Genomic DNA, 14930 nt, shown 5'->3' with positions numbered 1-14930 from the left:
TAAATGAAAATATAAATTAATATATATATATTTAAATATATAATAACTGATTTAATAATTAATGTTTAATAAAAAAATTTTATGCACTTAATGATCTGAGAGCTGTAAGCAAGGAAGCAACATTTTATTTAGAAACTTAAACCAAAACTTTAAAAGTAGTTCATTCGTCTATATATGTTACAATCATCTAAGTAAATATTGTCCACGTACGTCACCGTTACTTGCTAAGGACTAAAGAGAAATCTACATTTAAATATCTATGGACCACTCTCGTGATGCCACGTGGATTTCCAATAAATCTTAATTCTCCAAAGTCCCATACTCGTCAACACTTGCCTTGGTCGTCAGAGGTGGGACGTTTTATCCTTTTCTCTTTTTTTCTCTTTTCATTCATTTTTATTTATTCACTCACGGACTTGTAATTAAACAGTTAATGATGATGAGATGATAGATCCTAACCTAGAAAAAAAAAACATAGAAAAGAGTCATTTTTTTTATTTTTTCCAAGATATTTATTTTGTAATTTTATTGCCTTAGCAAATGTACCAAGTACCATGTAGAATTATTATTCATCAAGCTTAGACCCATGGACGTTAATGGCACGTTGATTATTGTAGATTTTATCTACTAACTGAAAAATATTCGTGTGTTGTTGTTTGTAAAGTACCTAAAGTCCTAAATCATCGCTTTCAGCATTGAATCTACACTCAATCATAGTCTATATTCACTTGCTTGTTTTCTTTCCTCTCTTAAATTTTGATCCATCCCCCACTTATTTGAACTTAGAACTTCCATCTTCTCTCTCTCCAGTTCCAACATAGATTCTTGAGCTTCCTACTCCAATGGCTCCAATTGCGCTTTTCAACCCAGCAACAAGTGTCACAACTATAACTGGCATGTACTATTATTAGTTTATTACTACTACTTTGTTGTCAAAAACACCCTTTAATTTCTTTCAATATATCTTCACATCTATATTTTCCAAGGAACAAGGCATGTTTGATTATGTGTCAAACCAATAATAATAATAATAATAATAATAATAATAATAATAATAATAAATTGCTGATTTTGTGGGATTGGATTGGATTTTAATCTTAATTTCAGGAAAGGTGAAGAAGCATGTGATGAGGGGAAAGTACTCTATTGGTGGTGGAAGAAGCTATAGAGTGGGATTGCCACCATTGTTGATCCTTCCAAGTTGGAGGGTCCAAAGGGTTCAATGTTTTGGTAATTGGAGTAGAAATGATTCAAAAGTAATTGGGGATAACAGAGGTTCCATGGTAGTGAAGGCTGCTTCTGAAGGAGGAGCCATCTCTCTACCTAAGCATTGGCCACTTTCAAAGGTAATTTGCAAATTGTTAATTACCCCATAATATTATATGAATTTGACTCAAAAATAGTTTAAAACAATTTTATATATACACTTAATGATGTAATGTCATATTAATAAAATAATTATTTTTTATATTAATTACATAAATAATTATTTAAAAATATATAATTAGATGATTATATAAAATATTTTGTATTATTAGTGTATTAAAATTAAAAATTATATTATTATTATTAAATATTTTTAATAAATATATTAAAATTTTAAATTTTGTATTTTTTATAAATATTTATCGATGAATAATTTTAAAGGACTTTCGTCAGCAAAACTAAAAAAAAAAAATTATTAGAGCAAAACTCATGTTATATTATTGCTTTTGTTTTTTATTTTTTATTTTTGCCGAGGCTTTTGTTTTCTTATTTAACATGTGTTTTGCTTTTGCATTGAAAACTTTTGTATGACATTTTTTTCCCTCACTTTTGTTATATATACTGTTGTGCCTAATTTAACGGCTGAAACTAACTTTTGGTCTAATAATTTTTTTAATGCCCTTTGTATTTGGACTAATGATAGTATTTCATTCGTTTTGGGCTGATATTGCCGTAAAGGTGTTTTGGGAGTAATGTTATAACAAAAAAGTTTAATATGCTCACCACCCCACGACAAAATAAAAACTTTTCGATGACCCACAAAAACCGGAAATGCTCACCAAACAAAAACGAATATCCATGACAAAAAAAAAAAAGGACAGAACGTCCAAAGGATTTCTTTTTCTTACTTAAGTATCTTATTTATTACCAAGTCCAAAAAACAAAAATATCTTATTTATTAAAGGTAATTCATTCTATTATAGTATTTTACCGGTTAATAGTCAAATAATCTTAGATAATATGTGTGTCAACTTAGATTTTGAAACTACCTATACAAGTCTTTTCGGCTTACAAGTCTTACAAGTTGGCACAAGTCCAACAAAATACATGCATTACACTCCTACATTCAAGAGTAAATAAACACACGTTATTCAATCACTTTCTATTTTCAAAGCGCGCTACTTACCATGCATTATGAACGACTCTTCTTCTTCTTCCTCCATGAAAATGAGTTTCTTGCCAAATTTGAAGATAATAGAACTTTAGAAATATACCCAAATGATTACAGAAATACACCCAAACGATTATAGAAATACACCCAAAGGATTACAGAAATACACACAAAATTCGTTGAAGTACACCTTATGCATAATTCAGAACTCTTTCTCTTTCTCCTCCTCATCTTCTGCTGCTTCTTCTTCTTCAAAAAATGATTTTAGAGCTTGATGTCAAAAAACAATGGAAATCGAGAATAACGAAGAAAGAAAACAGAGAAAAAAGCACGTAAATGACGAAAGAGAAAGAGAAGGCAAGAAATGAAAGAAAAGAAGAAGAAGAAGAGGAAGAGGAAGAAAAACGTGCAGCAAGAAGAAGAAGAAGAAGGTGCAGTGAAAACGTGCAGTAACGGTTCGAAGCGCGTTAATATAAATGACTTGTAAAGACTTGTATAAAAAAACGCTTGTATGTGGAGAATTATTTTTCTAAAAAATCTAATAGTGAATTAAATTAGTTTATCTATCAAAAGGTATTTTGTTTGTTGATTTAATGCCGAAAAAGATTTAGGAATTAATAGTGTTTGGAATTAAATTTTAGAAACTAATATAATGAATTTTAAATCTAAAAAACTAAAATAATAAAAGTTGTAAATCTGAGAAATTACTTAAAATATATAAGTCAGTTTAGTTTATAAGTCATATAAGTTAGGCTAAATTCAACAAAAAGGACACTCACTACTCAACGGTTTCATAGCGCGCTTCACGTTACTCCTCCTCCGGCTCATTTTTATGGATATGGAGCCTTTGTGTGTGTGTTACATGGTTATGGATGGTTGGGAGCGTAATACGTAATTGTGGGGCAGCTTTTTTCCTTATTGTCAGCTACCACAACTCGGATGGTGCGAGTTGTTGGAGTTTGGATTTTTGATGCAAATCGTTAGGTCCGATTTGCGGGAGGAGAGATGATGAATTTCTGGAGGATGGAAATCGGACCATCCGAGTTGAAGTTTTTATTTTTTTTGCGTTGTGAAATCGGAGGGTACGATTTGTTATATTATATTATTTATTTGAATTCAGTTATGAAATCGCATGGTCCGATTTGGTGGGGACTTTAATAAAAGTTGGTGAAAATGCAGATCAGAGACATCACTCTCGCGTCTTCTTCTTCCCCCTTCTTCAACGGTGCTGTGTTTTTTATTTCATCTCCTTCGTACCTTGTTTAGTAAAGTAGTCGAAAATCTGAAACTCAAGTCTATGAGGTTGTTAATGTGATTGAGAGAAATGAGTGATAGAGTGTTATTGAAAGTGTATTATTTTGGTCAGATTTTGTTACAAACATCTGAAGGAGTAACATTTGTTTGTGAGAATCCATTAGATCTGGTGATTCCTTTTACAATCTCATTTGAAGAGTTAAAGGGTGTGATATGTGAAAGGATTGATTCTGAGAGGGCAAGAAGGATATCATGTATTCTATACAGAAATCCTGTACAAGTGTTTGGTGGATTCGTCCAGTTTCAAACGAAATATGTAACGGACGAAGTGAGCATGCAAGATATGTTTTCCATGTATATTGAAAATCGGAGACAGGTGTCGTTCATCGAGTTGTATGTGGAGTTTGAGCAATGTGAGGCCGACCGTAATATTGTACGGGAGGATTACAATAGTGACAGCGAGGATGAGTTCGAAAGCAACTACGAAGTTGTTGGTCCAGATGGAGATGGGGTTCCAGGTGACGGAGGTATGGCTCCGGATGTATCTGATGTCGCAACTGCTCTGGCACAGGATGTGCCGTTTGAGGAGCCATCATTCATGCGAGTTTTGGATTTGGAAGCCATGCATGTTCCGGAGTTTCCGGATTATATCAATACTGGTACGTGATTCTCCATAATTATGAGTTAATTTTATAAATTAAGTATTTATAAATTGAAATTTATTAGTGAATTAGTTTAATTAAAATTGGTTAAATTGGTATTTATTAAGTAAATATAAGTAAATTAGTTAAATTAAATGTTGTTAAATTTGTTAGATTTAGTTAAATTAAAATTAAGTCCATATAAATAGGAATTTATTAGTTAATTAAGTAAATATAACTAGAAAATTAGTTTAATTAAAATTGGTAAAATTGGAAGTTATTAAGTAAATATAAGGAAGTTAGTTAAATTAAAATTTGTTAACCGGGTTAAATTTAGTTAAATTAAATGTAAGTTAGTATAAATAGGCCAAGATTAGTAAATTAAGTAAGTATAAGAAGTAAATTAAATTAATTAAAATTGGTTAAATTCGAAGATATTAAGTCAATATAGGTAAGTTAGGTAAATTAAAATTTGTTAATTCTGAAGTTCTTTAAATTAAATTTAACTGAATATAAATAGGAATTTATTAGTTAAATAAGTAAATATAAGTACTAAATTAGTTTAATTAAAATGAGGATCTGTTAGTTGATTAGTTGAGTATAAATATCTGTTAGTAAATTAGTTAAAAATAATTAGCTTGGAGGGTTTTTTTTATAATTGATTTAGTCATCATTTGTTTTACCTTTATTTTCGATAGTTTAAATATTTATGTTTCTAAAATCTGTTGTATGGCTGTTCGCAGAAATTCCTGTTGTCGCAGATGGTGAATTTGCCGTTGGGATGGAATTCAGTTCGAGGGATGCTGTTGTTAAGGCGATAAAAGAGTATACTATACGAAGAAGCGTAGATTATCGGGTGTATGAGTCTGAGCCGTTGACATTTTATGCGAAGTGTATACAGTATGGGTCAGGATGTGATTGGCTTATCCGGGTTAGCATGATCAGCCGGAAGTACTGTTGGGTTGTAAGGAGGTATAATGGCAGTCACACATGTACCAGAGCAACAATTTGTCAGGATCATTCTAAGCTGGACTCAACAACGATTGCAGAAGCAATTAAGCCGTTGGTTGAGGCTGACCCCGCCTTAAAGGTAAAATCGGTTATAGCGGAGGTCCAATCGAAGTTCAACTACACTGTTAGCTATCGGAAAGCATGGTTGGCTAAGCAAAAGGCAGTGGAAAAAATATTTGGAGGCTGGGAGGCATCGTACGAAGCGTTGCCTATATGGTTTGAGGCCATGTGTCACAAGGAGCCGTCAGCTGTTGTTCATTTTGAGACTATGCCTGCATATCAAGGTGATGACTTGGTGACTGATATTCGGGTATTGCATCGTGTATTTTGGAGTTATTACCCCTGCATTCGAGCTTTCAGACATTGTAAGCCAGTTGTCCAGGTCGATGGGACCCACTTGTATGGAAAGTACAAGGGTTGTCTACTAGTGGCCGTGTCACAGGATGGCAACAACAATATCGTCCCAATTGCGTTTGCTATTGTGGAGGGAGAGACTTCAGATGCGTGGCACTTTTTTCTGAGTAACCTTCGTCAGCACGTTGTCACTCGGGATGGTGTGGGGCTTATATCTGACCGTCATGAATCCATAAATGCAGCTGTGGAAAGGAGTAATGGGGCTTGGTCACCTCCGAGAGCCTTTCATATGTTTTGCATCAGGCATATAGAGTCCAATTTTTTGAGGAAATTCAAGGCTCCGTACTTGCAGAAACTTGTCGTCAACATAGGTAACTAGCAGAGTAGCTAATTAATTTAATATAAGAGTTCGATTGAATTAAGGTGTTCACCAATATTGTCTCAATAATTTCTTTATATCCTGCAAGATATTCGAGGACGGTGCGTGAGTACGAGGTGCGTTACCAACGTTTACGAGAACGGGATGAGGCATACACTGACTGGTTAAACCGAATCCCCCGGGAACAGTACGCGTTGGCTTTTGATGGTGGATATAGATGGGGTCATATGACGACAAATCTAGTCGAATGCATCAACTCAGTATTGAAGGGTGCACGCAATCTCCCCGTGACAGCCCTTGTGAAGGCAACATTCTACAGGCTGAATGAGTTGTTTACCCGAAAAAGAGCGGAAGCGGAAGCCCGGATTAATGCTGGCCATGTGTTTTCCGATGTCGTTACCTCGAAGTTGCATGCAAACCAACTAGCGTCAGGAAACATTCAGGTTAGCTGCTTTGACCGGCAGAACGAGGTCTTTGAGGTGCGTGAGATGCCAAGTGGAATGGAGTTTGCAGTGGACCTACGTGGGCTACGATGTGACTGTGGTGAGTTCCAGGTGGACCGGATCCCTTGTCGACATGTGTTTGCATGTTGTGCCAACCAGCGACTGGATTGGCAAATGTATGTTCATGATGTGTATAAGATGGACCAAGTTCGGCGGTTGTACCGAGCAAGGTTTAGGCCATTAGGTAACCCTACTACATGGCCTGCTTACAACGGACCTCGGTTCATCCCGAATCCGTTCTTGAGACGCCTCGGGAAAGGTCGCCCAAAAATGACGCGATTCTTGAACGAGATGGACACACGGATGTTACGTCGGCCTAGGCGATGTACGCTTTGTGGGGCTGAGGGGCACAGCCGTGGCAGATGCCGTCAGCAAGGTGGTGCAAATGCCAATAGAGAGCATTAGTAGAATCTTATTCTGCGTTGATATTATGTATGTGACATTATCTATGTGGCAATATATGGTTTGTCATGAGTTGTGAGTTTGAATTAAGCGACTTTGTTATTTGAAACCTGTTCTGTGTTGTGTTATAAACTATGGCAACCCAGCCTTAATCTCCATCTGTAACATTTTATAATCTGACATAAAGAAATATAGTCGACATATTTAATCCATTCAATACGTTCATACATAAAAACTCTAAACAAACAATCAACTAAAACATAGTCCGTAGCCAAATTTATTAATACATAGTTACTCTAAACAAACCATACTCCAGATAAGTATTAATAAATAGTTACTATAAGTCATGCATACATAAATAAGACTATTACACCACAACTACTTTCTCATTGACCACTTTACATGTGTCACTATGTTCTTGCATTTTTTCGCGGCCTTTTTTAACACAGACGGCGTGTAGCGATTAGCGCTACGACGTGGTGGATCAATCCTCAAATTGTAACCTTTGCCTTTGTCATCCGGAGTTTGTGACCCGCCTGTATAAAAGAAAAATAAAATTAATAATAACAACTAAATATTGTAACATAAGGTACTCAAACCAACATGGATACCACTTATGAACACAAATTAATGATAACAATTAAGTAATGTAACATAAAGTACTCAAACCAACATGGATACCACTTATGAAGCCTTATTAATGATAACAATTAAATAATGTAACATAAAGTACTCAAACCAACATGGATACCACTTATGAAGCCTTATTAATGATACCAATTAAATAATGTAACATAAAGTACTCAAACCAACATGGATACCACTTATGAAGCCTTATTAATGATAATACTAAATATTGTAACATAAGGTACTCAAACCAACATGGATACCACTTATGAACACAAATTAATGATAACAACTAAATATTGTAACATAAGGTACTCAAACCAACATGGATACCACTTATGAACACAAATTAATGATAACAATTAAATAATGTAACATAAAGTACTCAAACCAACATGGATACCACTTGTGAACACAAAATGAACATAAAATCGAATATGTAAAGGAAAATACGAAGCCTAATACCATCATTGCGGGATTCCTCATCCTCATCGAACTCCTCTATTTCATCCTCGTCATCATCATCCTCGTCATCCGGGTTATCTACTAGATACGCATTAGTGTCTTGCTCGAGTGGGTTATCATCTTCTTGAAGTGGTCCCATGTCAACACGATGAGGATTTTGACTATTAAGAACTCCGCGTCCACCTACACTTCTACTAGAATCGACAGATACGAACCCTCCTGAAGCGACCGACGAGGTATGGCACGGGAGCCTTGCATCCAATGAATACCTACCTGCCAAGAAATCAGGCTGATTGGGATATTGTGTTTGTCCAGCATCTGCACCCATGAACTCAAGCAACTGACTAAAAGAACCTCCTTCTCCTGCTTCAAACTGTGACATACCCCAATATTGATGCGGCATTGGAACGGACGGGGAGAACTGTGTCTGAGGAACATACTGGCCTGAAAACTGAGGTTGTTCTAGTGGAACTGGATTGGAACTAGGAGGCGGCACCGGCTGTGGCTCCAGCTCTTCATTGTCATTATCCCCATCCTGACTATCCTCATCCATACCCTCAGCACCATCATCCATATCCTGATTACCCTCATCCATATCCTGATTATCGTCATCACTTTCTTGACCCACAAGATTCGACAAGTACAAGTGGTTACCATATTTTGACCGGTACCAGTGCATATAAGTTTCCAATGGATGCTGTGAAGGCATGGGAAGCTCAGAAAGAACGTAGTTATACCTGTTTGTCCAATGCATAACCCAAATTGAATGAGTCGGTGTTGTGGCCCAGTTAAGATTCTTAGGACCAGTCAGTACTTCTCCATGCGCCTTGTCAAGACTCTGCTCCTGCTGAGGTACTTCCTGAACGAAACCAAACTGTCGCCTGTACCTGTCGGTAGCATGCCACTCGATACATTCAAATGACACCAACGGAACAGTAGCAGACCACACAACCGATTGCATATAGATCTCAGGAGGAATTATGTTCGGATTCACGCGATCCACAGCATACGCAACCCACACAAACTGGGAAAAATAAAAGATACTCATGAATACAACCCAGATCATCAATAACAATAAAAATGCCTAATTAAAATGACCCAAAATCATAAATATTTTAGTAAACCACACCTGGCCTTCCTGAAGTTCATCAAAGGCCTTCCTAAAGTGAGCTAGATTCAAATACCTATATCGTCGATCACCACGCTCCCAGTTACGCCACCTAATATCACATATTCAATTAGATAAACTGAATTTAAAATGTAAAGCTACGAGTAGATTGTAACGTGACATTACCTGTTGGCTAATGGAAAGCTGTGGGGCTCTCTCGGGATCGGCGACAGATATGGCAGTCGGAGCCAAGCCCAAGCAAGCAAAAGTGTTATTGGACCATCTATTTCCTTACAATTATAACGAGATGCCCTGCATAACCCCCTGTAGAGGTGTGCAAGGCAAGCCGAACCCCAACTATAATGTCCAATACTGGCAAAGTCACGAAGCAAGGGTAGGAACTTCCAGTGCACAGCTGCCCCAGATTTATCCCCAAACAAGATCGTCCCGATCAGCAACATAATATGGCACTTCACGTACCTCTGTATACTTAAGTCATCAGCCAACTGAATGTTTTCTTTTAGGTCCCGCAGCCAAGTCAGTTTTATACAACATCCTCTACACTCTACCTTACTCGGTGCCACTCCAAATTGATGCAAACATTCTGCCTCCAACGCTGAGAAGCTACTCATTGTCATCCCAGTAACTGGAAGACCATCCGTCGGGAGACCAAGAATTAGAGCCACGTCTTCAAGACTTACGGCACACTCACCAATTGGAAGGTGAAACGTATGTGTTTCAGGGTGCCACCGTTCTATTAGAGCATTCACGAGTGCTTTCTGATTTTGTACGACACCAATTTGAGATGCATGATAGAATCCAATAACTCGTAAATGGTCTTCCACCCGATCGTTGTACCGATCCGGGGGAAGTGGATGGTCACAGGTCAACATTCTTAATTTCTAAAAAAACCAAAACAAGTCATTAGTCAACTCACACACTATTGCTTAAATAATATTAACATGTTACCTATTACTTAAATAAATTTAAACATATATTTCTAAAATTTAAAAAACATTAACAATTATCGTAAATATCTATTTAAATTTGTTTTCTGTTAACAATAATAATTAATTAACATCTCTTATAATGATGATAATTACAATTAATTAAAGTAACACGCTTTCGATTATTATGCAGTTCTTATTTATCATTTTCTACACCTCTTTATTATTTTATTGTAGCCACACCAATAATTTACTAATACAGCAACAATTATAAATAATTAAGAATTTATAAATTTATTCAAAAAAAAAAAACATACTGTATCCAAAAATTATCAACAATTCGGCACTCTTTCTTTATTTTTAAAATTTATTTTCTAACTATTCTAATAATATTTCACTTCTTAAATTCTAAAAATTATAACAAAAAAATCCTGAAAAAAATTATACCGGTAAGCCAAATTATACAAAAAAAATTTACACAAATAAAAAAAATTCCTACGTTTTTATTATTTTAATCACCGCAACAACAATAAAGAGAAGCCAATCTATACAGCAAAACCATTAACATACTAACAATAATAAATTTCATACAGAAACAGTGAAAAAATTAAAAAAAATTTAAATTATTTCCTAACTATTCTATTCTATATACCTATTTCTAAGTTCAGATCCTAACAATGATAATAACTACTAACATTTTAACAATATTAATTATAATTATAAAAATTAAAAAAATGATAACAAACTTACATAATCAGGTACACTGAGATAGTGTATAATATGCAACTCAGGACGATCAACATCTTTGGTTTTATTTTTTTTGGGCATCTTTCCTTCTTCTCCAGCATGCAAAGCACCAACAGAAGGATGAAGAAGAGCAATGGAGTTTTTGAATGGAAAGTGATGGCTGAAATGTGAAACTCGGATGGTGAGTGTTTATTTTCCTTCCACCAACCTTTTATGTGGGTCACCGTCTGGGGAGGAACGTATGAGTGCCGCGTGTCCAGCATGCAGCAACTCGGACCCTGCGCTTTGTCACACACAACTCGTACCCTCCGAGTTGTAGCTCACACACAACTCGTACCCTCCGAGTTGAGGCAGGTCTGTCGCACGGTCCGATTTCCCTTCCTTCCTGACACCACATTCCTGTTCAACACCCTCCCTTCCCATATTCTGGTTCAACACCCTTCATAGTTCCATATCAAAATTAAATACCGTTTGATCTTCATCTTCATTTTTTATTACTGTTGTTGTTGTTGCATTTTTATACTTCCTTCTCTTTTTATTGATTTTACAATATTATGTATTTTTTTCTTCTTTATTTGATTTTTTTCTTTCAAAAAGAATTATGAGAATATGAAATAAGAAGATGAAGAAGAAGAAGTAGTAGTAGAAGATGAAGAGGAGAAAGAGGAAGAGTTTTGAATTATGCAGAAATTATCAGCATACATACACCAAAATTCTTAAATAATACACCCAAATATCTTCGTGTTACACCCAAATTTGTTGCAAATATAGAAAAACATTTCCTCTAATACTGCATTTTTTCTTCTTTTTTTTTCTTATTTCTTTATTTTAGTTGAACGAATATAAGTTCATTCTCTTCCAAGTAATTTTGTACCATTATGTGTTTCTTCTTCTTCTTTGTTTGATTTTTTTGTTTTTATTCTTATTAAAAGATTTAAATAAGAAAAAACTTGAGAATATAAAACAAGAAAAAAAAGACGAATTAAAAAAAAAGAAGAAGATGATAATGATGATGATGAAAAAGAAGAAGAAGAAGCACTAGAAGATGATGAGGAGGGAGAAGAAGAGTTTTGAATTATGCAGAACTTATCAGCACACATACACCGAAATTCTTAAAGAATATACCGAAAGGTCTTCGTGTTACACCCAAATATCTTCATGTTACACCCAAATACAGAAAAATATTTTCTTTAATGCAGAACTTTTACGTTACATTCAATTCAAACCATCAACAATGAACAATAATTTGTATAAACAAAATCAATATTATTCACCTACAAAATCATAAACTACTAACGAAAACATTAACTAGAATTGAACCACACCTCAGCCACTTGATTGGATTCAAAATAATCAATTTCGTTCTGGTTCAATTGACAATCTGAACTTGAATTATTCATTATTTTCAACAACGAGATAACTGATGATGGAGGAGAAGGAGAAAAAGGAAGGAAGAAAAGAAATTCCAATGAAAAAAGAATGAGGAAGAAGAGGAGGAGGAGGAGGTGGTGGTGTTGGTGAGAGAGTAAAACAAGAAGAAACTTGAGAAGGTAAAACAAAAAGAAAAAGATAAATAAGAAAAGAAGAAGAAGAAGATGGTGATGATGATGAAAAAAAGAAGAAGAAGCAACAGAAGATGAGGATGAAGAAGAGGAAAAGTTTTGAATTATGCAGAACTTATCAGCACATATACACTGAAAATTCTTAAACAATACATCTAAATATCTTCGTGTTACACCCAAATTTGCTATAAATACAGAAAAATGTTTCCTCTAATGCTGCATTTTTTTGCTTCTTCTTTTTTTCCTTATTTCTTTCTTTCTTTTAGTTGAATGAATGTAAGTTCATCATTTTTCAAGTAATTTTGTACCATTATATGTTTCTTCTTCTTCTTTGTTTGTTTTTTTATTTTTATTCTTGTTAAAAGAGTAAAACAAGAAAAAACTTCAGAAGATAAAATAAGAAAAAAAAGATGATGATGAAAAAGAAGAAGAAGCAACAGAAGATGAGGAAGAGGGAGAAGAAGAGCTTTGAATTATGCAGAATTTATCAGCACACATACATCGAAAATTTTAAAAGAATACACTCAAATGTCTTCGTGTTACACCTAAATATCTCGTATTACACCCAAATTTGCTACAAATATAGAAAAATATTTTTTTTAATGCAGAACTTTTACATTACATTCAATTCAAACCATCAAGGATGAAACATTATTCACCTACAGAATCATAAACTACTAACTAAAAAATTAACTTGAATCGAACCACACGTTAGCTACTTGATTGAATTCAAAATAATAATTAATTTCGTTTTGGTTCAATTGACAATCTAAACTTGAATTATTCATTATCATTAAGAACGACATAAGGAGGAGTAGGAGGAAAAGGAAGGAGGAGAAGAAATTCCAATAAGAAGAGGAGGAGGAAAATGATATATATATATATATATTAAAATTTATTAAAAATTTTAAAAATATTTTTAAATTTTATTTTATTTTAATTTTATCTTAAAAATTTTTAATTTATATTAAATATGTCTTTAATATGAGTTTAGCAATAATTTCACAAGAATAACTTTTAATACAAACAAATCAAACATAATTATCATATATTATTACTAAATTGATCTTAAATTTTTTAAAAATTTAACTGATAGAAATGTATTTGATACAAATAAAAAATTTTATAAATAAAAATTAAAATAAAATAAATTTTAAGAATATTTTAAAAATCTCTAACAAACATAAAAGACAAAAAAATATATTTATCTCTTTATTAACTCCATAATCTATCTATCGAAAGAATCAATGAGTAAATTAAATTTCAATTTGGCTTCTGAAATTTGTCTTGATACTCAATTTAACCTTTACAATTTCGTTAGCTTTAATTAGAACTCTCAAACGTCACAAGAAACTAATCTAATATATTTACTTAACACATAGAACACATCTTAGACAACATTGTGTTTGTACCCAAATCCTATGAAAGCAACATCGTTTAAGTATGGATGAGTGTTAAAAATCTCCTTCTAAACTATATTACACATCAAAGATTCTTAACCATTCCACTATGACAACCACCATTATTTTTCTCTCTATGTACAAGCTTCACTCTAACTCCCTTCACTATCAATAACAACAATAAAAAAATTCGATTTTTTTTTTGAAAAGCAGAAAAAGGAGTAGAGAGACAGACAGAAAGAGAAGCAAAAGAGAAGACAAAGTTATTGTACCATAATGCACCGATGATTTGAGCGATGTCAATGTTGTAGCAGTTGCGACGAATCTTTGTGTTGAAGGAGAGAGGGACTAAAATGATGCCATTTCAAGGCGACATTGTGAGTGAAAGTTTACGAATATCGGTGGAAAACAAAAAAAAAATAAGAATTTCGAATGCCACTCCTACGTGGTCCATGACCCCGACTGAGTCCATGATACGAGATTTGAAGGTCACTCCTACCTCTCTCTTTTGTTGTTATTGCTATCACAAGTCACTACGAATTGCATGTGTTTATGATGTGGTGGGTCTGGAGTTATTGGTGGTATAGAATTTAAAGAAGAGGGGAGGATCGGTGGTTTGGATAGGAATGCGATGGGAATGGTGAGTGTGGTTGATGTGATGAGACAGATGAAAAAAGTTGGTTCTATGTGAACGTGACCTAACAGAATTTTGATTGCTACTCTCAATTATCTCTGGGAAGACGACAATAGATGATTAGTTTAAAAAATTTTGGGACTTTATTTAAGGATTCATTTTAATTGTAGGACTAGATTGAGTTATCTAATATCTCCGCTACGACATATAATCATTGCCAAACACACTCAACAGTAAACAGGTTACGTGAAGAATACTGTGTCAAGTAAATATATCATATCAATATTTCAGTAATAGATTAAATTGGAACTAACAAAATTATAAAGATTAAATTGAGTATCAAATCAAATTAATATTTAACTCATCAATGAGTACTAATGTTGCATTGCTTCAACTCTAACATAGGTCTCACAAATTTCAATATGATCTTTTCTCTACCAATGCAAAATTCTTTTTACTTTGGATCACATTCCAATCAAATTTAAGCATGGTCTTTTTGCATAGACTATGTCAAAATAT

The 14930-nt window shown here is 34.0% G+C and overlaps 1 protein-coding gene across 5 annotated transcripts; it reads left to right on the top strand.

The window, feature by feature from the left end:
* Positions 1–312: 312 nt before the first annotated feature.
* Positions 313–14658, top strand: LOC114924533 (uncharacterized). Of its 5 annotated transcripts, none has more exons than XM_072204729.1 (5): positions 313–898; positions 1108–1346; positions 2646–4290; positions 5016–6008; positions 6105–7548. In XM_072204729.1, the coding sequence occupies exons 3-5, from the start codon at positions 3702–3704 to the stop codon at positions 6182–6184; spliced, it is 1662 nt and encodes a 553-aa protein (XP_072060830.1). In that variant the 5' UTR covers positions 313–898; positions 1108–1346; positions 2646–3701; the 3' UTR covers positions 6185–7548. The 5 variants fall into 5 exon arrangements, 2 of the variants coding, with proteins under 2 accessions (XP_072060830.1, XP_072060829.1); XM_072204728.1 differs by having other exon boundaries at positions 324–894; XR_011866526.1 differs by lacking the exons at positions 2646–4290; positions 5016–6008; positions 6105–7548 and adding an exon at positions 11413–11682 and having other exon boundaries at positions 357–894.
* Positions 14659–14930: the final 272 nt, after the last annotated feature.

This window comes from Arachis hypogaea, chromosome 10 (assembly GCF_003086295.3).
Source record: "Arachis hypogaea cultivar Tifrunner chromosome 10, arahy.Tifrunner.gnm2.J5K5, whole genome shotgun sequence".
NCBI lineage: Eukaryota > Viridiplantae > Streptophyta > Magnoliopsida > Fabales > Fabaceae > Arachis > Arachis hypogaea.
The sequence above is the reverse complement of the archived record's forward strand: the minus strand, read 5'-3'. Positions and strand labels throughout refer to the sequence as shown.